Below are 21,508 nucleotides of genomic sequence, written 5' to 3'. Positions count from 1 at the left end.
AACTGTGAACTTATTATGGGATGCACTCAATTGTAATCTGATGCATGTTCAAATGAAATAAAACCATTACCATTTAGTATCTTGGTTAATTGGTTCTGTCATAAGTCAATTTCCACTCATTTATAAATTGAATATTTCAAAAGAGAGAGTATAGAAAACCTGTTTACGACCTTCAAAATATGTTTTTTAACATTAATAGTGCCCTCTAGACCCTTATAAATAAACATTAGTATAGGATATTGCGTCTCTCCCTCCCTTGCAACGTCCCCCAGGGTCTTTTTTGACTCACAATCTATGTCCTATGGTATTCTACATAAAGTGGTAATAATTCCTAATTTTTGTGAATCCTGTATATCAGATGTATAAAATATAACACTGCCAGAAATAACAGCTGTTAAAGTTCAATTGGGCTCTCAAGGGATGTCCACTGTTGTTTTTGATGTGCGTCACTGCAGGGATTTGAGCACGCACATGGAGCTCGCCGAGGGGCACTGACACCCATATCCCGGTATGAACGTGGCATAAGGCTTAACTTTTGGTAAGGGTCCTTGCGTAACAAGACCCCATGTATCATTCCGACTGACTTGCAAATGAATAGCAAAATGATACATAACGTGGAAATTCAGTGACTATTCAGTGGATATGTGTCTTTATATGAACTCAAAAAAGTATTTGTACTTTATGCACATGGGAAATTGCAATTCTAATGGAACAATTTTTGGTGCGAAATGTGTTTTTGTAACGCATTTGTGTTTTTATGCCAGCTAACCTGTGCCCCTTGATCCACTGGAAACAAAAGCAACAATGTTAAGGTGAAGTCTACTGTAACAGCACACAGATGGGAACTACCATTTCTCTCTAAATGCACCATTCTTCCAATTAACACGCTATCACGTTTTTTTTTAATGCACAAGATTAGACACACACAAACTAAAAGCACGTCTAATAAACCTCAAGGTAGGGCTTAACAAGAAGAAACAAGATGTTTGAGTTGGTCACCTGTTCAGACACAGTCTCAAGTTCTTGTTTTTTTTTTTAATGCACAAGATTAGAATGTTACACTTAGGGGGGAAAAGTGGGCTAATAAATTGACAATAAAAGCTGCGGATTTCAGAAAACAACAGATGGAATGATACAGCACTCTACAAGAAGCAATGAAGTCTGTAAAATTAAATTGTAAAAAAAAAAAAATCCAAAAATTGTTACAACTATAATGATGAAAATGGTAATATTAATGATGATTCTAATAATGGTGATAATAATAACAATAATAATGGTAATAATGATAAAGATTATAACAATAATGATAATAATGATCATGATAATAACAATAATAATATATATATTTTTTATTTTACCTTTATTTACCCAGGCAAGCAATTTAAGAACAAATTCTTATTTACAAATGCAGCCTGAACAAAGAGCAAAAGCACTTTGATGGGAGAGGGGAGTGCTGAAAATAAGAACAGCGTTATATAAAATTACAAATATCAATACAATAAATGTGTAATACAAATGATAATGACAATGATAATAATAACAGGGGAAAAAACAAGACAGTGGCATGAACATGATTACATCTTGCAAAAAAAGGGGTAGGCATTTATAAGCTTTTGCTTCAGCCTACTCCTTTTGGGCTTGTGATCAGATAGTTGAATACAAATGTAAATAATGGAAAGTTATATTTTGATTGATGTAAGAAATGCACTGTAATGTTTCATATATTTGCCCCCAAAAAAATAAAAAATAAAAAATAAATAAAAAAGGACGAGCAGACTTTTCAGTCTCCGGTTGTCAACTGTAGGAATGGAATGATAGACGCCAAAGAATGAAAAGATACGGGAAAGAAAGTCAGAGAGATCAATTGAGAGTAAAAAGGTCACAAAGAGGACAGAGAAAGCAAGGCACCACAGGAAGTTAAACGACATTGCCGATAGACCTAAAGAACACCTCTAAGGGAAGCGAATACACGGCCCATTAAGAAACTTATAATGAAAGTCACCCTCGTCCCAACAGGGAGTAATCCTGAAGTAGCACACTTGAAGGAGGGGGGTGGGGGTGGGGGTGGGGGGGGGGGTCACAAAAAGCATGCACATAACACAACGTCCCTTAACCCTCCTCTTGTGTTCGGGTCGGCACCGACCCGTTTTACATTTTAATGCATAAAAAGAATCACATAACATTTGTTTATTGCATTAAGGCTTTTTGACTTTGTCAGGAAACTCTATTTCAACAAAATAAAACCAAAAAAAATGTTTTACTACATTTTAAAATGATCTGGTTGAAATTATGACCACTGTATTGTTAGGGTCGGTTTCGACCCGGTTATAATACTATGACTATAAAGCAATATTTTGAGCCACAACTGAAATCATAAGTGTACCATTAGCCAACACAATGACAGCCAGCTCCTCTTCTCATCATGGAAGCTTCAGGGGATTCTCATTTTGACCGCTTTCCAGTATACCAGCAGAAAAACAAGGTCCAGTTTACATGTGAGGTGAATTCACTCATTTGACTGATGGCTGATTTCACTTTTACAATTTGGATCATGGAAAGAATGGCAAGAAGTACAGTGAACCAAGATCTGGACTTGTTCTGCTTTTTCATTTCACTTTATACTAAAGTTCTGTTGATGAAAACAATCACTTTTTCTACCTTTTCATGACATTAATATATATGGGTCAAAATTCACCCCAACACCATAGATGTTTCTTTAGTAATTAATACTAAAATGAGAAAATAAATAAAACTAATTGATTTAAGAGATATGTTTGTTAGCCCTCAGTAATAGCCAGGTAACAAAATAACCGTGAATTTATTAATATGATTCTTTTGAGGTTCATTTTTACCATTTTTGGAAATTGAAATCGAGTATATCGACAAAAAAAGGCCTACATGCCCACACCAAAAGTATTAAAACCAACATTTTCATGGATGAGGAAGCCTAAGAAGGTAACTAAAACATGAGAAATTTGATGGTAACTTATTGTGTTTAGTGTATTTTATAGCTGATTTAATACATGGGTCAAAACCGACCCGGTAACATAAGAGATGATACCAGAAATCTAACACAAGAGGAAATTCAAACTTCATAAAGCTTGTATTTAATATGCAAAAAGACAATACTGATGGAAGAATCAATGGGAACGAGACACAAAAAATCGGAGTAAACAATTCATTATAAACAACCATCAAAGCTGATCAGAAGTTTAAGACCAAATCAAGATCAAACCAAAATCTTGGTAATCAAAAATGTGAATTAAATATCATTTTCTATCAGTTGCATGATGACAAAGGCGAAAAAGTGTTCTCTCTTTTTGAATGTGGTTGGATTACTGAGCTGCTTAATCAAATCAAATCAAATCAACTTTATTTGTATAGCACTTTTCCTGCAAAGACATGCAACACAAAGTGCTTTACAGAATTAAAACAATTACCACAATTAAAAGGAAAAAAAAACAGACATTCATCATGGCGTGTTGGGGTTTTTTTCTGAAAAAATACCACCTCTTTAAGAACGAAACCATAAAATCCCGTTGCGGCACGCCATTGCTCTTGAGGTCCTCTTTTCTTGAGACACTCCGGACTGTCCAGTTTCTACTTCCGGATCAGAGTCAGCATGTTAAAAAGATTACATTTAAAACGATTTTTAAAAGGTGGAATAAATTAAAAACAGCAGATTTCGCAGGAACCACAAAATCCATACAAATACAGTTGAATAGGTGCAGATTCTGGAAGTACTACAGTAAACCTCGGATATATCGGATTCAATTGTTCCCACTGGTTTTGTCCGATATAACCGAAATCCGTTATATGCGTATACCGGAACATGTCCGTTTTACGCATATATCGGATTTATATCCGGTATATGCGTAAATCGGATTTTATCCGTTATAAAAAGGCACTTCCTTGACTATGTTTCCAATGTACCTGGACGCGCAGGCAACGCTGCAAACGCTGCAAATGACGTCGTATAGCGGCCTGTCACGATTCGGCGAATCGGAGCGCCACGATGCGGCCATCCGATATATGCGAGGGAAATTTAATGGAAATGCATTGGAACGGGACTGGAGATTTTGTCCGAAATAGGCGAAATCCGTTATAAAAAAATCTGATATATGCAATGAATTTTTATTGGAAATGCATTACAGAAAAATCGGTTCTTTTTTATCTGTCCGTTGTGAGCGAATTTCCGATATATCCGAGGTTTACTGTATAAAGCTTTGTGTTTTGGTTATTATGTGTAGCTGCTCTATAGGAGTCCACAACTCAATAAAAGAGCTGAAAAATGAGTATAATGGGTCCCCTTTAAAGAATATTTTGTTGTGATGTGCATTTTCAACACTTTTATTCACTCACCTTGACTATATTGTTTCAACTCTGGCATTTATACTGTAAAAAAAAAACTGCGTTGCCATTTGTGCATTTTCAATAAATGACCCTTTGGTCTCCCCGGCATGAACATATCGAACACTTCCGCACAAGTCAAATAATAAAGACGTCATCAAGATTCCCACTCGCTGGCTGTAAATTCTCCAGACAATGACCTGCTCGGTTCCCAAATAGAATCAATGGGACCTAATGCGGATGTCGTACGGGGGAGATGACAGGTTTAATGCCCGCTAATGCCTGCTTTGAATGATTGAGGCTTCTGTAGCTCATGTCCAGATACATTCGGCTTTGCAGTTGTTTTTTCCGAAAGCAGCTTTCACTCTCGCATACAACAAGGATTCCGTTGCTGCTACTATGCAAATTAAGTTCAGTGAACATAAAATAATAAGTAATTTGAATGTTAAACAAGGGTATTGTTTATGTATTATCCAATACTATGCATTAATATGACACCAAATGATCCAGTTTCTACCGTTTCCATCGGCACCGGTGCCATTATGATACAAAGTTAAAGTACGCGACCCTTGTTTAACCTGCATAAAACCTTGTCTATATCTACGGAAGCACCATCAGCACCGGAAAGTGTCAATGACACATCGCTACAGTGGAGGTCACATCATTTCCCTGTGTGACAGACCAGTGAGCTCAGCCTTGGGGGTTCATCAAGTGCTGCCAGGTCATTTAGTCGTTGTTTCCATCAATGAACAATCCATTTCAAATTAGTGATGCAGAACTGCAGTGAGTTTAAAATACCCATATGTGGTCTCTGGGTTATACTCCGTGTTAAGTGTATCGTTGGCGTGGTCGGAATGGTTGTCTAGATTTGAACCACGGTTCGAGCCTCAAGATAGATACTGAAACTCCAGTTGCTGAGGAAATGAGGATACATTGTTAAATAGCTTTGAATACCTTGAAGGTAGAAAAGTGCTATTCAATAAGTAAGGTCCATTTAGCATTACCATACATCTTATTTTTCTTTGAGTTTTTCCCTTCAGGGGTCACCACAGCAAATCAATCTCCTCCATCTTCTGCATCTGTCTCTCTCACACCAACACCAACATCATGTCCTCCTTCACTACATCCATAAACCTCCTCTTTGGTCTTCTTCAACGCCTCCTACCTGGCAGCATTCTTCTACCAATATATTCACTATATCTCCTCTGGACATGTCCCAACCATCTCAGCCTGGCCGATAACTGACTTTATCTACAAGGCCTCTAACATGTAATGTCCTTTTAATGTAGTCCTTCCTGATCCTATCCATCCTGGTCACTCCCAATGAGAACCTCGGCATCCTCATCTCTGCTACCTACAATTCAGCTTCCTGTCTTTTCCTCAGTGGCAATGTCTCTAGACTAGGGGTCTCAAACTCAATCTGGGCAACGCTGGGCCGCATCAGGTTTTCAAAACCCCCCCCAAAAAAACACATTTATTAAAAACAGAAAAATTAATAAACTTAAATATAACTAAAGCTCTGATAAAACATTCCACTGTTCTCAAATATCTTACTTTTTATTTTTATACACAAAATAAGATGAAAAATAAATAAACAAATCAAGAATAAAGAAAATCAATCAATCAGTAATAAATAAATAAATATAATAATAACAATAAAACGGCAAATAATAAAAACTTAAGAAACCACATATAGTTGGTGGGTAGACCAATTATTTTTTTCAGATTAAAATGAACAAAGCATTATTAGAGCCCTGTAGACATGACAAAACACGACTATAGTCACATTTATACTCTTTTTATTTACAACATATTGCACAACTGCAGGGTCTTGAGACACATGCTAACTCGCAAACTAGAGAGCTAGCGACCTAAACGGTAGCCTTCAAGTTATTTCCTTTCAACTTAAATAGCCAAAAACTTACCACTTCCACACGGATATCGAGGATAACTATTAACAGTTATTTAACCTTTAACATGAACATTAATCAAACGTAATAATTTTTTCTGGGTACATGATACCATACAGCATCCATATCAAACTTGCGCGGGCCGCACTAACATTAAACTTTCATATCAAGGCGGGGGCCTCAAAGTAGTGTCCTGCGGGCCACATTTGGCCCGCGGGCCGCGTGTTTGAGACCCCTGCTCTAGACCAAACATGGCTGGTCTCACCACAGTTTTGGATACATTTCCTTTCATTTCAGCTGAAACTCTATCACACATCACGTCTTTTCTCACTTTTCACTTTCCTGCTCTTTGATTGACTGCAATTAGAAGTCTGCCTTACACCTGGGAGATCAAACAATGGGCAAAAAGTTCACAAAAAAAAAGTGATATTGCTTTCTGCTGCACACACATAACTAGTTATATTTCCTTTTGGACAGTATTAATAATTCATGGGAGTGCATTATAACCACAAAACATTGCAAAACGAAGAACGTCTGTAATTTACATAAAATACCATACATTTACATAAGCATGACTAATCTTAAAATTACTAATCAGGCAAATAATAAGAACACTATCCACTCGTGAATATCCTTAGGAGATACATGCAGTGAAAGATGAAAAGAAACTGGATTCCAAACATGTCTTTCCAATGTATTCATTCAAAAAAAGACCAATTTCCAAGATCACTGTGGAATTTGCCTTCATAGACAATAAACAATAGTCTGACACTGCCCAGCAAACCGGGAACACAATGTCATCGTTAGCACTGGGAACCGGGATTGGTGGATCTATCTGGGCTTAGTCAATAGAATTCAGTCAACCCTTGATCCTTTGGGATCTACTGTAATTTACTTTCTGGAGGAATATGTGAACCCAGGGACTCAATCTATCGGTTAGCAGACACTTGGGGGATTAATGTGTGCACAGAACCTTTTCATTTGCCATTGATCTCAGCTCAAAGCTTACAATGACAAACAGCGCAAACTATACGGTACATGGTCATTCCACAGATATGCAATACCGCCTGCACGTATGGATGTACAATAAATGGTTCAGCAGGGAGTTTGGACCGCTGTGAATGTGGACGGTGGTTGCATCGTATAGTCAGTAACTCTTGTGGGTTCATGTTTGATTGTTCTCCCCATGATTGTAAGGTTTTAATCCGAGTACTTTGATTTTCTCCGATAGTCCAGTCCCATGCATGTTGCATTCAGGATTACCTAGGTTTGAATGCTAGTGTGAATGTACGTTAAAAGTACTACACATGTAAATGACAAAACGTCCCTGAATCGGAAGTCATTGTCGCCCAGCTCTGTTGACCATCTACGACGTCATCAGCGCTTGAGTCTGTAGTTGACTTTTTTTGTTTGTTTCTTTCGCTTTTTTCATGATTTCCGAGTCGCCACAGCAGATCCTTTCAATCCGCATACTGATTTTGCTTTTTTTTTGCTCTTTGCTTTTTTTTTTTTATCAATCATGGCTGCAAAATAACCCACAATGGAGCCAAAGTAAGTTGCCTTTGAAGTGAGAAACAGGATTGAATTCAAGAAATGATAGCAAAACCATAAGGTGGCGTCCGTGTGATATCGCTACCTCAGAGCCATCATTGTCAACAATCAAGTCTTAATTCAAGGTAATGGTAATGGTAATGGTAATGGTAATGGTAATGGTAATGGTAATGGTAATGGTAATGGTAATGGTTTTATTTCATTTGAACATGCATCAGATTACAATTGAGTGCATCCCATAATCAGTTCACAGTTCCACATGTCCAAAAAGGAGTAGGAAGAAGCAAAGCTTATTAAATCCTACCCCTCCATCTGGTACTTTTACAATCAGTAACTGTTACATTTGTTCACTTCCTGCTTTCCATAATACAGTTTAAGGTTGTGGGGTTTTTTTTATATTTTTTTTAATAATATACCTGATAATATACCATTATGTGTACCATAGTAAGATATCTAAAACCTAAATCCATATCATTTATTTAGAGCGAGTATCGCTAACATTAGGAAATCCCCTACAGAAAACTGAAAAGGAAAAGAGACTTTTTCCAAAACTTTTTTTTTCCAACAAGTCCACCGTAACATTACACGTGCCAAAATGTCCCCTGAGTTAGCGATTTAATGTTGAGGTCCCATCTGCAAAGATCCTGTCAAAGCTTCAGAACCAGCAAGGTGTGAACGACATAAGGGAGATGGTTCTAAATATTTATGAGAGCACAGCGTTCACGCATGCACACACATGCCCGACTGAAAAGTAACATCAATCTAAGACATGATCTCATCCCAATGCAAAGCGTTTGGAAAAGATTGTCGGAATCATCTTTAACCCTTAGATGCATAAGTGGGTCCCGGTCAGGTTGTTTTCTTGAAATATTTTCATAATGAAAAATTTTTATCATTTCATATTCCAAGTATTCCTCAAAAAACATGTTTTTGATATCATGCCATTCACATTTTTTACTTATCTTTTATACATACAAGATTTTTTTGTTTTTGTGTTACTACCCCAACCTTCCATAAGTGGGTCAAAAATGACCCGGTGAGGTTGTTTTCTTAAAATATATTTGTCATGAAAAAATTTTATCATTTCATATTCCAGGTATTCCTCAAAAAAGAATATTTTTGATATCATGCTGTTCACATTTTTAACTTATCTTTTATACATTTTAAGAAATTTTTGTTTTTGTGTTACTACCCCAACCTTCCATAAGTGGGTCAAAAATGACCCGGTCAGGTTGTTTTCTTGAAATATCTCCGTAATGAAAATTTTTTATCATTTCATATTCCAGGTATTTCTCAAAAAACATGTTTTTGATATAATGCCATTAAAATTTTTAACTTACCTTTTATACATTTTAAGACATTTTTGTTTATGTGTTACTACCCCAACCTTCCATAAGTGGGTCAAAAATGACCCGGTCAGGTTGTTTTCTTGAAATATCTTCTTAATGAATTTTTTTTATCATTTCATATTCCAGGTATTCCTCAAAAAACATATTTTTGATATCATGTATTCACATTTTTAACTTTCCTTTTATAAATTTTAAGAAATTTTTGTTTTGGTGTTACTACCCCAACCTTCCATAAGTGGGTCAAAAATGACCCGGTCAGGTTGTTTTCTTGAAATATCTTTGTAAAGAAAAAATGTTATCATTTCATATTCCAGGTATTCCTCAAAAATCTTATTTTTGATATCATGCCATTCACATTTTTAACTTACCTTTATGCAACACACAATGGATCCTCACATTTTCTATTGTTGTACGGGGTCATTTTCTTTTTCAAAGATGGAAAAAAGTGAAAAATGAAGATGTTTCTAACATGAAATCATTCTTGTGTGGTCCTAAATATAATACTAAATATCATACAAGTGATTATTCCTAACCAAAATGGCAAAATTGGCATAAAAAGGCATTGATTCTAGTATGGGTGATTTTTGACCCACTTATGGAAGAGTGTAGGGTCCAGTCACTCGTGCATCCAAGGGTCGCTGGTTGTTGTCTTAGTCCAGATAAGACAAACAAACCGTTGCTTGTAGTGCTTTCACAGATTTGTATGGTACGGTGTAGACAGCAACAATCCTGAACCGGTCTCACAACAGATGTCCTAATACACTTATTTACATTAAAAAAAACACTCTGAACAAAAGGAATAAGCATCTGAAAAACCTCAAACACCCAAACCTTGGTGACCACGTCAGATGTTTGCCCCAGATGCTTGGCCAACTGCCGAGCTGCCTTCAGGGTCTGGTTTAATGTGTGCTTTAGAGGCCGTGGGACTGGGCGACTGCTGCGCTCTCTCTCTCTCCTCCAAATATCTGCCTATCATTTATTCATTCACACTCCCAGGATGGCTGCTGCCACCGTCATCTGAGGACCGCGTCGTCTGAAGTTTTCCACGCCTCTGTCGCTCAAAACATACGCGTGCACACACACATGCGCGAACATGCACTTTGCGAACGGTCCCAGCGGTCTTTTAATTTTTTGAGAGGCTATTTTTAGTGAGAAAAATAATCGAGGTGGAAAGTTCCATCTGTCCGACACTCATGTTCCAGCTGCTCCTTTTTAGCAGCAGGCAGAAAGAGCAGAGGAAAAAAATGTTGCTTATCAGATAAAAACAGAAAGCGAGAGGATTTATTTATCGCATGTATTCTGCTTAAGCGGGATTTACCGAGGGAGAGCCGCCTTCTAAGTCGGATGGTTTGGAAAAATGTCCCAAGCATTTTCACCTGGAGTCACAGATCCGTGGGAAGATTATTTATGGTCGTTTAATTTCTGACTTTTTCCAATTACAGTTTTGTTAGCTCAGTTAGCATCATTAATAGAAATCATGGAAATCCAATTCATACGTTCTGGACACCCATAAATGTTAACACATACAATTTTTTAATAGGTTTACAATTATAGTTTTAAATGCAGAAACAACTCAAAATGCATAGAAATGATTAAAGAAAGTGATAAATTATCCCTTTTACCTCAATATAATGATGTGCTATAATATAATGATTAAAAATAAAAATAAAATAAAATAAAATACATTTTAAATTTTAAATTTTAAATTTTAAATTTTAAATTTTAAATTTTAAATTTTAAATTTTAAATTTTTAAATTTTTAAATTTTAAATTTTTAAATTTTTAAATTTTTAAATTTTTAAATTTTTAAATTTTTAAATTTTTCTAATTTTTTAATTTTTTAATTATTTAATTTTTTTATTTTTATTTTTTTATTTTTTATTTCTTTATTTGTTATTTTAAATGTTTTAAATTTTAAAATTTTTAAATTAAATTTACGGTTAATTTAATTAATTTAATTAATTTATTTAATTGAATTAATTTAACATGGCAAAGGTTCATTTAATTAAATTTAAATGTTCATTTAATTAAATTTAATTGAATTAATTTAAATTAAATTTAATATATTTAAATTTAAATGTAAAAAACACGACTATAGTCACATTTTAAATTTACATTTTTAAATTTAAATATATTTAAAATTTATTTAATTTAATTTAAATTAATTCAATTAAATTTAATTAAATGAACATTTAAATGTAATTAAATGAACATTTAAATTTAATTAAATGAACCTTTGCCGTGTCTGCACGTCAATAAATACCATATCCAGTCTATGATAATTGCCTAAAAATATTGATATCATACTTTTTAATATCGATGAAGTATTGTGATATATAAACGATATTTTCTTACACCACTAATGTACAGAATGTACAGTATACACCCTCGGTGTTGTAAGTACACTAGTACTTAGTTCCCTGCAAAATCAGCCAAGCGAGATATGTCATTTTAAACTCTGAAAAGTTATAAAAGTTGACAACAAAAGAGCGATTTAAGCTTCATGAATGTCAAGCAACCAACAGACGGACATCGTTTGTGGGATTTCCAACAGCAGTTGAAAAGTTTAGCACCACCACATCCTCCATTTTATTTGTGTTGACTTAAACGAATCTCCTTACTGGCTTCAGCCACACCCTTGGGGTTTGTTCCAGGTGGACTCATCATACATGCGGGGGGGGGGGGGGGTACACACAGACCGGCTCTGTGCTGATACCGCCGGGGGGGGCTCATTGTGACAGCAGCTGAAAAAAATCAGTTTATGAGCATAAAGCTGCTACTGTTTTTTGAATGTCTGGAAACTTCCCTTGAGATGACAAAACAACATAACCCATTTGACTATTGAATCCATGAGAAAAATAACTTTTTTGAAGCAGTGGTGTTTTTCCTATTGAGGCACCATTGACTGAAGTAGGCAACACACCAGAAAAACCACCAGCATTTACTATCTGATAAAAGGCAATATTATGAATCACACTCATGCGTCATATGAATAAAAAAAAAGTACTTTTTTTCAATAATGTTCTGCTTCTTAAAATCAATACTGATAACCAATAAAACTTTTATATGCGTTTTTTTTTTTTTTTTTTTTTTTTAGATTTTAAAGGGGACCTATTGTGCAAAATTGTAACAGATTTCAAGAAAAGGTCGAAAAAATACCGCTAGAAAGAATCCAGCCCCTGCTGACATAACCAAACGATCAATCTGCTGACAAATTGTGACATGCAAAGCGTCGAGGTCAGTACACACAAAAGCCAAAACAAGCAACTGCAATCAATACACTGCACTGGGATTTATTTATAGAAACACTTGCAACTCCCCACTAAGAAACAACAAAAAAAGGGGAAGAGGAGAAACTGACAAGGAGGATGAAAACTGGGTACAATGTAGCATTTTTAATTTAAACCAGGGGTCTCAAACACGCGGCCCGCGGGCCAAATGTGGCCCGCAGGACACTACTTTGAGGCCCCCGCCTTGATATGAAAGTTTAATGTTTGATATGGATGCCGTATGGTATCATGTACCCAGAAAAAAAAATTATTATGTTTGATTAATGTTCATGTTAAAGGTTAAATAACTGTTAATAGTTATCCTCCCTATCTGTGTGGAAGTGGTACGTTTTCGGCTATTTAAGTTGAAAGGAAATAACTTGAAGGCTACTTGAAGGTTTAGGTCGCCAGCTCTCTAGTTTGCGAGTTAGCATGTGTCTCAAGACCCTGCAGTTGCGCAATATGTTGTAAATAAAAAAAAGTATAAATGTGACTATAGTCGTTTTTTTTGTCATGTTTACAGGGCGCTAATAATGCTTTGTTAATTTTAATCTGAAAAAAATAATTTGTCTACCCACCAACTATATGTGGTTTCTTAAGTTTTTATTATTTGCAGTTTTATTATTATTATTATTATTAGATTTAATTATTACTGATTGATTGATTTTCTTTATTCTTGATTTGTTTATTTATTTGTCATCTTATTTTGTGCAGAAAAATAAAAATTAAGATATTTGAGAACAGTGGAATGTTTTATCAGAGCTTTTCTTGTAGAAAATCGGAACCAAAGCACTGAAAACGTTTGTATATTTTTCTGTTTTTAATAAATGCGTTTGTTTCCCAGACCCTAGCTCCAGTGGCCCCCAGGTAAATTGAGTTTGAGACCCCTGATTTAAACCATCAGGTTACACAACAGAAGGATCTTGTGTGTCTGGACTTGAGTAAAAGTGACTGGACACCATACATCCTCTCACTGCAGACGACCACAACTAAATAAGTGAGCAGCCAAGTGAAACACCTTAACAATCACAGCTAAATTCAATCTCACACCAAGCCTGTCACGTTCAAATTGACGAGTCAAACTGGTGAGTGGAGCATATGTGGGTGCGCGCACACATGTGGGGACACACGGTGGATGAAGCTTTTGTTCCCTGACAGGGAGTTGGGACTTGGTTAAGACACCATGGTAGCATTTTTGCATTGCTTCATTTTTTTTGAAGCTGTGGTTGTGGGCTGCATAGGAAGGCGGATCTGCAATTTTTTATTTTATTTTGACAAAAAAAATTAAATTATTAAATTTTTAAATTTTTTTAAATTTTTAAATTATTACTCGTCCAGCACGGCGTACGAGTGGTTAGCACGCAGACCTCACAGCTAGGAGACCAGGGTTCAATTCCACCATTCCAATTCCATCTCTGTGTGGAGTTTGCATGTTCTCCCCATGCATGCGTGGGTTTTCTCTGGGTACTCCGGTTTCTTCCCACATTCCAAAAAAAAACATGCTAGGTTAATTAGCGACTCCAAATTGTCCATAGGTATGAATGTGAGTGTGAACGGTTGTTTGTCTATATGTGCCCTGTGATTGGCTGGCCACCAGTACAGGGTGTACCCCGCCTCTCGCCCGAAGACCGCTGGGATAGGCTCCAGCAACCCCAACCAATTGAGAGGCCAGGGTTATGATAGCACAGATTAATTAGCACTATTAATCTTAAAGCTGTACATATTACGTGTTTATGTTGAAAACAAGTAAATACTATAATGATAACAAGATTAGCGACACTTTAAAAAGTAAGATAGCACGTAGCCCATGAACATGATAGCCATTTGTAGCTCGCCCGTGGGACAAGCAAGAGCCAGGCAAAATATGTAAACAAATATGCCAGAAAGTCAAATGAAATTGAAACACTAATGTAAAAAGGCTAAAGTATTGCCTTTGCAGTTGGCAAAGATATGAAAAAAATACAAAAATACGATCAAATTAGCTTAGCAGCGTTCCCACACAGATTGTTCTGACCTCACCACAGGGAGGTCCAAACTTTTTAGCCAAAAAAATGTAAATTTATTGCTAAATATCAGCTCTTAAATGAAACTTAACAGTATGGCTGGGCTTTCCCTTATAGATAAGGTGGGAAGCAATGTCATCCGGGAGAGACTCGGATCGGAATCGCTACTCCTCCACATTGAGGAACCAGATGAGGTGGCATGGACATCTGGTCCATGAGGAGGTGTTCAGGGCACATCCGACCGGTAGAAGGCCTTGCGGAAGACCCAGGATGCGTTGGAGACACTATGTCTACCAACTGGCCTGGGAACGCCTTGGGATCCGCCAGGAAGAGCTGGACAAATTGGCCAAGAAGATGGAAGTCTAATAATTTTTTCCATGACTGTATATTTGTCTTCTTTTAACCTTACGATGGATTATCGTATTCATATTGTATCGTATATTATTATGGAGTATTCCAACAAAGGATTATTTTCTTTGTTGATTAATCTGAAAACAATTAATCGAATACCATAATAGTTGTCGATTAATCGGATAAACCTGCGATTTGCTGGCGACCAGTCTAAAATAGCGTCACTGTTTACGTTTATGTTTACAGTGTCATTGTTTATGCACTACTAGCATTTGTACTCATAATACAAAACATTAAATATGACTGTCATTTTGTTTTTGTTTGATTATGATGACAGTATCAATAAAAGCCCGACCAATTTATCGATTAAGGCCCATTCTGAAGTATCCCTGCAAGAGTATCTGGCTTCCATACATCAAATATTGGCCGATATCAGCTTTTTTCATAACCCAATATCGCTATCAGGCTAAAAAAAAAACTATGACTATGTGTATTTTACTACTTTTTACTATAAAAAATAAACAAAAAACAACATTCACACGCAGACACAGATGGCTTCTGTGCTGCCTGGTCACCATGTTTGTTGTTATTCTGGAGGATTACCTTAGTTTCTAGTTCAAATACACAAACATCATGTGTATCTGCAACAGTTGTGTGTACTGTAAATGTAGAAGGAATACATGGAAGTGTCAGAGATACTATATATATATATATATACTGTAGACATGGTGCATTAGAGATAAAAACCTACACTGTCAGAAGTGCTTTAGCCTGCTGGGGAAAAAAAGTCTTTTCAAATGAGGGCTTCAGTTGGGTGGAAATGTTAGGGATTTGAGTGCCTGATCTAAAACATCAAGTATTAAGGAGGGATCAAATGTTGTTGCATGCGCTCTTGGAGAAAAGCGATTGAGCGTCTGCCACTATTTCATTCCACATCTGTTTTTTTTTTAATGCAATTTCATTAGCGCATAAAAATATTATTGTTGCTGATATTATTTACTTTATTTGACATTGGGCGTATTTTCAATACCTGCATAAACTGTAAATACCAGTGTATTGCTGTATATAATCTCTATTCTTTTAAATATTCAATTTTTTGTTCACTTCCTGCCGTCAATATGAACCTAATTTAATATTTTTGTGTATTTTTTAACACATGTTATACAAGTGATATGAGTGTGACTGGATTATCAGCAATATACAGTATATAAAGAATAATTAAATCAGCTCCACTTCTACCTACTCCTTTTCGGACACCCCTTAATGTAACCGATAGCAAAAAATTAAAGTAAGTTTTGTAAGAAAACTCACCCTCCATGCAGAAAATGAGCATCCAGGCTATCCATAGGTCCGAGTTATGAAATTTCACCATGGTTCCGAAATGTTTCGATCCGTGCCAGGCTCGGTTTCAAGGGAGAGAACTCTTTCTTGTAATGTCATGTGAAATGGAACAAGTAGATTTTTTTTTTTTACGCAGCGCACTCCAGACACGTTGATGTCCCAAAGCAAGGTAATGTGTTCACAAGTGTGTCCCAAAAGAACAACCGATTCATGTCCGGTACGGTACGGTCCAACGTCTGACGATACAGTCCGTCCTCTTGATCAGCAGGTCGGTCCAAGTCGCCTGACAAAATGTTTGTCACCGAGTCAAATGACGCACAAAATAGTAGAAAGCCAGACTTGGAGCGGGTAGAAACTCTTCGTTGGGTCTGAATGTTGTCTCTAATTTGGAAACTCGTCACAAAGTGACTCTTTTCCCCGCCGCCTCGGTAAGTGCCTCCAAGGGGTCCTTTGGCGCTCCATGCTTCCTCGCTTGAGATACAGCAGCTGAGCGGACCGGAGAGTAAAACTCACGTTGTATTAACCTAGTTTCCGGTTACGGCATGTCAAAATAAAACACCTATATAACTAAATGAAAAAAAAAATCATTGACAGTTGGAAACATATGACATAGTTTTGTGGTTAAAATGAGCTAATACTAAAGTGAACGCCATTTAGTTTCAATCTTTACATGAAGAAATTGCTTGATTAGCAGCTGTAAAGTGATGGTCGTCCACATATAAATTCACATCCTAACATATTTAATGCGTTTGTTATTCTCACTTCCACCGTCACCAACTTTAACATCTTAGTTATTTCCACTTTATTTAGAAAAGCATCTCACGTCCTGTCGCACTGTGAATGTTTCTGCTAGCTTGACGGGCCTGTGTGGCGGATAATAGCAAAGGAGCTTGAGCCAGCCTGTTGCTGGGAAACCGCTGACGCCATGTAGGGAGAGAGAGAGAGAGAGAGAAGCGTACTGGCGCCATCTTGTGGTATGTTTAGGGATCGAGGCTTATTTGAAAACAAAGGAATACGTATATTTGTACTGTGCATAATGTATGCAGTGTGTTTACACCCAATATTTACAACAGGTACACACAATATAATAGACAGATAATAATCATACCACAATATATATATATATTACAATCCCATTATTCTTGCAGTATATTTACTGTAGTAGCTGTAGATTATTGTTGTTTAGATTATTTTTACCTTATAAAAATATTATATTGACACGTTTTTATTAGTAATTATTTCCATATGGCAAATAAAATAAAAAAAGATATGAAAGTGATATACAAATCCAAATCATCCGGGGTAAATAAAAGGGAATATTTTGACAGTAATTTGAATAATAAAGTAAACACAGCGTACAGAATCAACATTTGTTAATTATTCAATATGTCCTTCAGCTATAGCCAATACAGCCTATATTGCTTTTCATGTTTTTTTCATGAGCACCAATTATGCATTTCTCAATTTAGAACGGACTTCTTTCTGACAGGGCTGCGTTTTAGCCCATTAAATATTCCAAATATGGATAGCGGTCACCGCATCAACAGGGCGGTTCAGGTGTAAAACGGAGTACACATCTCACATTTTTGATTATTTTTTGATGACAGCACTGAAGAAATTAAATTTTGATACAATGTAAACTAGTTTGTACACAGCTTGGATAATAATCTAAATGTATTGCCCCCTCAAAATAACTAAACACACAGCCATTAATGCCTGATGGCAAAAAACACAAGTGGACCCTAATAATAAACAGTCCAAATTTGCCCAATTAGCCATTTTCCGTGTAATTTGTTTGCCATAATAATGCCAATACTGTATCAATACTGTAGCTATGAATGAATAAGCAGGAAGGAAGGAAACAGTGCCATCTTGTGGTGACAACCAACTTTACTTGCTTTAAGTCGCTTGGAGTCACATCATTAACTGTTTGGAATGATTATGTGTTCACACCCCAACATTGCGGTCCTCGTAACAGGACAAAAGAAGATTGCATCGACACATGCGCACACACACACACACAGAGCCGGAGCAGCAGATTAGCAGATTGTCCCCCAGAAAGCATCAGCTCTGGAATGACAAAAAGGACAATGCTGTTACTGCAGGAAGAGAAGATGATTTATTAAAGAACATCTTAAGTGCCACAGCTCCTATATTTTATGAATGAATGGTTCTGGCAACCGCAGCGGCCCTAAGAAGCCCTAAAATGACTTCCCCTCATTTGGAGCAGTTAAGGCTACATTTGACCCGTGATTCCCGACCACCAATTATCCAATTCCACTTAATTATGTACTCGGAATAAAGTGTTCATCTATCTAGATGCCAGCGATGTACAGTGACTGACCACCACTCACCAGATGGCAGAAGGTACATCATTACCTCACCTGGTTCATTCATACCAGAGCTCTACATTTAAAACCAAAATGACTTGCCCATGGGGAATCCTTAAGGTGAGAACTACTTGCCCGAACTTGCCCCATGTAAAATGAAAAGACTGCCATAATGATATCATGTAATTTTTTGTGGCATCACATGAGAATCTCAAATAAATAAAATAATGAAATAAATAATACTTTACACATGGTAGTCGTAGTAAGCAGTGATATTTATAAGTTGTGCACCACAATGAAACATTATTGAATAGACACATTTGTGTACTAGTAAAGTGTTTTTAATCCAGAAAAAAATCCTAAATGGTCAAACAATAATTTGTGAAGCAAAGGTGAGAAAAATCCACAGAGAAATGGAAGCGCTAGATTTTGTAGCTTGTGCAAAATCAGCACTTGGTATTGGATCTAATGGGTGGTGTTTCATTGTGACCACTTCAAATTGTCACAGCAACGTGATTCGCTCACCTGTGCCATCGTTTGATTTGCTGCCGCTAATAAAATACTTGTTTAGGAGGCACTGGTTCATCACTTTTTGCTGTTTCCTTCAGAATTAGACGATGTTGGCAGCGCCGCCATGACGGATGTTTTCGTAGTCAAACGATCGCTGATTGGTTGATCGCGAACAACGGGTGTGGGTAAAACGCGGACTGTGGATTACGGACCGCGGTCTAAATAAACGATTCTGATTGGTCCATTTCAAGATTTGCAAGGATTGCTTTGCAAATTACCACCGGAATTACTCAGTCCGTGTTTTACCAACACCCAACAAGAACCGCTTTTAAAAAAAACTCTTGGCAGTATGGCATGCCAAAGTACACTTGCCCGACGGGAATATCGCTGATTAGATTTACTTGCCCGAATTTTGTTTTAACTTGCCCCGGGCCATCGGTACATCGTTATTGTCGAGCCCTGCATACACTATAGGTAGATTCCAGCCAAGTAATCCTGTATATTATAAAACGATGAACAACTCAATTTCTTTCTCCTTTCTTCCTCTCTTGAGAAGCATTCAAGCGCACTGTATATTTCGCTATGTTCTGTGTGACCTTTTTTTTACCTCATTACCTCACCTGGTTCATTCATACACTATAGGTAGATTCCGGCTAAATAATCCTGTATATTATAGAACGATGAACAACTCAATTTCTGTCTCTTTTCTTCCTCTTGAGAAGCGTTCAAGTGCACTGTATATTTATCTATGTTCTGTGTGACCTTTTTTTACCTCATTACCTCACCTGATTCATTCATACACTATAGGTAGATTCCGGCCAAGTAATCTTGTATATTATAAAACGATGAACACCTCAATTTCTGTCTCCTTTCTTCCTCTTGAGAAGCGTTCAAGCGCACTGTATATTTCTCTATGTTCTGTGTGACTTTTTTTTTTTTACCTCATTACCTCACCTGGTTCATTCATACACTATAGGTAGATTTCGGCCAAGTAATCCTGTACGTATATTATAGAACGATGAACAACTCAATTTCTGTCTCCTTTATTCCTCTTGAGAAGCGTTCAAGCGCACTGTATATTTCTCTATGTTCTGTGTGACCTTTTTTTTTTACCTCATTACCTCACCTGGTTCATTCATACACTATAGGTAGATTCTGGCCAAGTAATCCTGTATATTATAGAACGATGAACAACTCCATTTCTGTCTCCTTTCTTCATCTTGAGAAGCGTTCAAGTGCACTGTATATTTCTCTATGTTCTGTGTGACCTTTTTTTACCTTATTACATCACCTGGTTCATTCATACACCATAGGTAGATTCTGGCCAAGTAATCCTGTATATTATATAACGATGAACAACTCAATTTCTTTCTCCTTTCTTCCTCTCTTGAGAAGCATTCAAGCGCACTGTATATTTCGCTATGTTCTGTGTGACCTTTTTTTTTACCTCATTACATCACCTGGTTCATTCATACACTATAGGTAGATTTCGGCCAAGTAATCCTGTATATTATAGAACGATGAACAACTCCATTTCTGTCTTCTTTATTCTTCTTGAGAAGCGTTCAAGCGCACTGTATATTTCTCTATGTTCTGTGTGACCTTTTTTTTTTTTACCTCATTACCTCACCTGGTTCATTCATACACTATAGGTAGATTCTGGCCAAGTAATCCTGTATATTATAGAACGATGAACAACTCCATTTCTGTCTCCTTTCTACCTCTTTCTCTATGTTCTGTGTGACCTTTTTTTTACAGAATTAATTAATGCATAATGTCGCCAATGTACGTGCAGTTAAATAAATACATATTACCAGTTTCTCAATAGTGGGGTGGGTGCAAATATTTAAAAACTCAACGAAAACCCCCCTGACATCACTTCCTGTCCACCATCACTCAGACCCCCCCTAAGAAAAAACATTTATATCAGCACTATAGGGGTGTTAGTTCATGTCTAGAAGGCTCTAATATTGTAAAAAAACATATTTAGAAGGTTGTGGCATGACTTTGCTGTATGACCTTTGTCCTTTCTCTCATGCTAATGCTCATCTTTTGGTGACTCCTTCGGATATTTGCATTGCTCATGTAACATGTGACCACCAGAGAATGCAAGCGAAATTTGGCTACTGTGGGAAACGGGTGCAGAAGTCAAATATGTCTGCAGAAATGCAGGTTAGTCACATTGTAAGGGTGTCAGAGACGGGACGAGTGGGTGTTGCCAGGCGAGGTTTAGTCCGGCACGGCTGGTAAAACCTGCTGCTTATATGTTGGTATGTACCAGCAGTGACCTTTAAAACAAGGCGTGACAGGTATGTTGCACACACTGAGCAGCATTCTATTCGTCTAAAAAAGACGTCTTTTGCAAATAAACCACAACAAACTCACCTCATCACTGCTGGAGGAGGAAGATGAAGAGGAGGAGGAAGATGAGGAAGTGTCCCGTTTATTTCCGTCCTTGTGTTGCTTTTTCTTCTTCTTTTCATCTTTTGCAGGGTCGCCGTGTTTGTCTTTGCTGCCATGTTTATCTTTGCTGCTAGATTTATC

At 36.8% G+C, this 21,508-nt stretch overlaps 1 protein-coding gene across 1 annotated transcript in view; it reads right to left on the bottom strand.

Annotated features, from left to right (window-relative positions):
- Positions 1–16,659, bottom strand: part of igsf11 (immunoglobulin superfamily member 11) — a 125,087-nt gene extending 108,428 nt beyond the window's left edge. Inside the window, exon 1 of the mRNA XM_058080758.1 lies at positions 16,095–16,659. Within this exon, the coding sequence (XP_057936741.1) occupies positions 16,095–16,155 (61 nt within the window). The 5' untranslated portion in view covers positions 16,156–16,659. The remainder of the gene's footprint in view (positions 1–16,094) is intronic.
- Positions 16,660–21,508: the final 4,849 nt, after the last annotated feature.

This window comes from Doryrhamphus excisus, chromosome 8 (genome assembly GCF_030265055.1).
Source record: "Doryrhamphus excisus isolate RoL2022-K1 chromosome 8, RoL_Dexc_1.0, whole genome shotgun sequence".
NCBI classification, from domain to species: Eukaryota; Metazoa; Chordata; class Actinopteri; order Syngnathiformes; family Syngnathidae; genus Doryrhamphus; species Doryrhamphus excisus.
The sequence above is the reverse complement of the archived record's forward strand: the minus strand, read 5'-3'. Positions and strand labels throughout refer to the sequence as shown.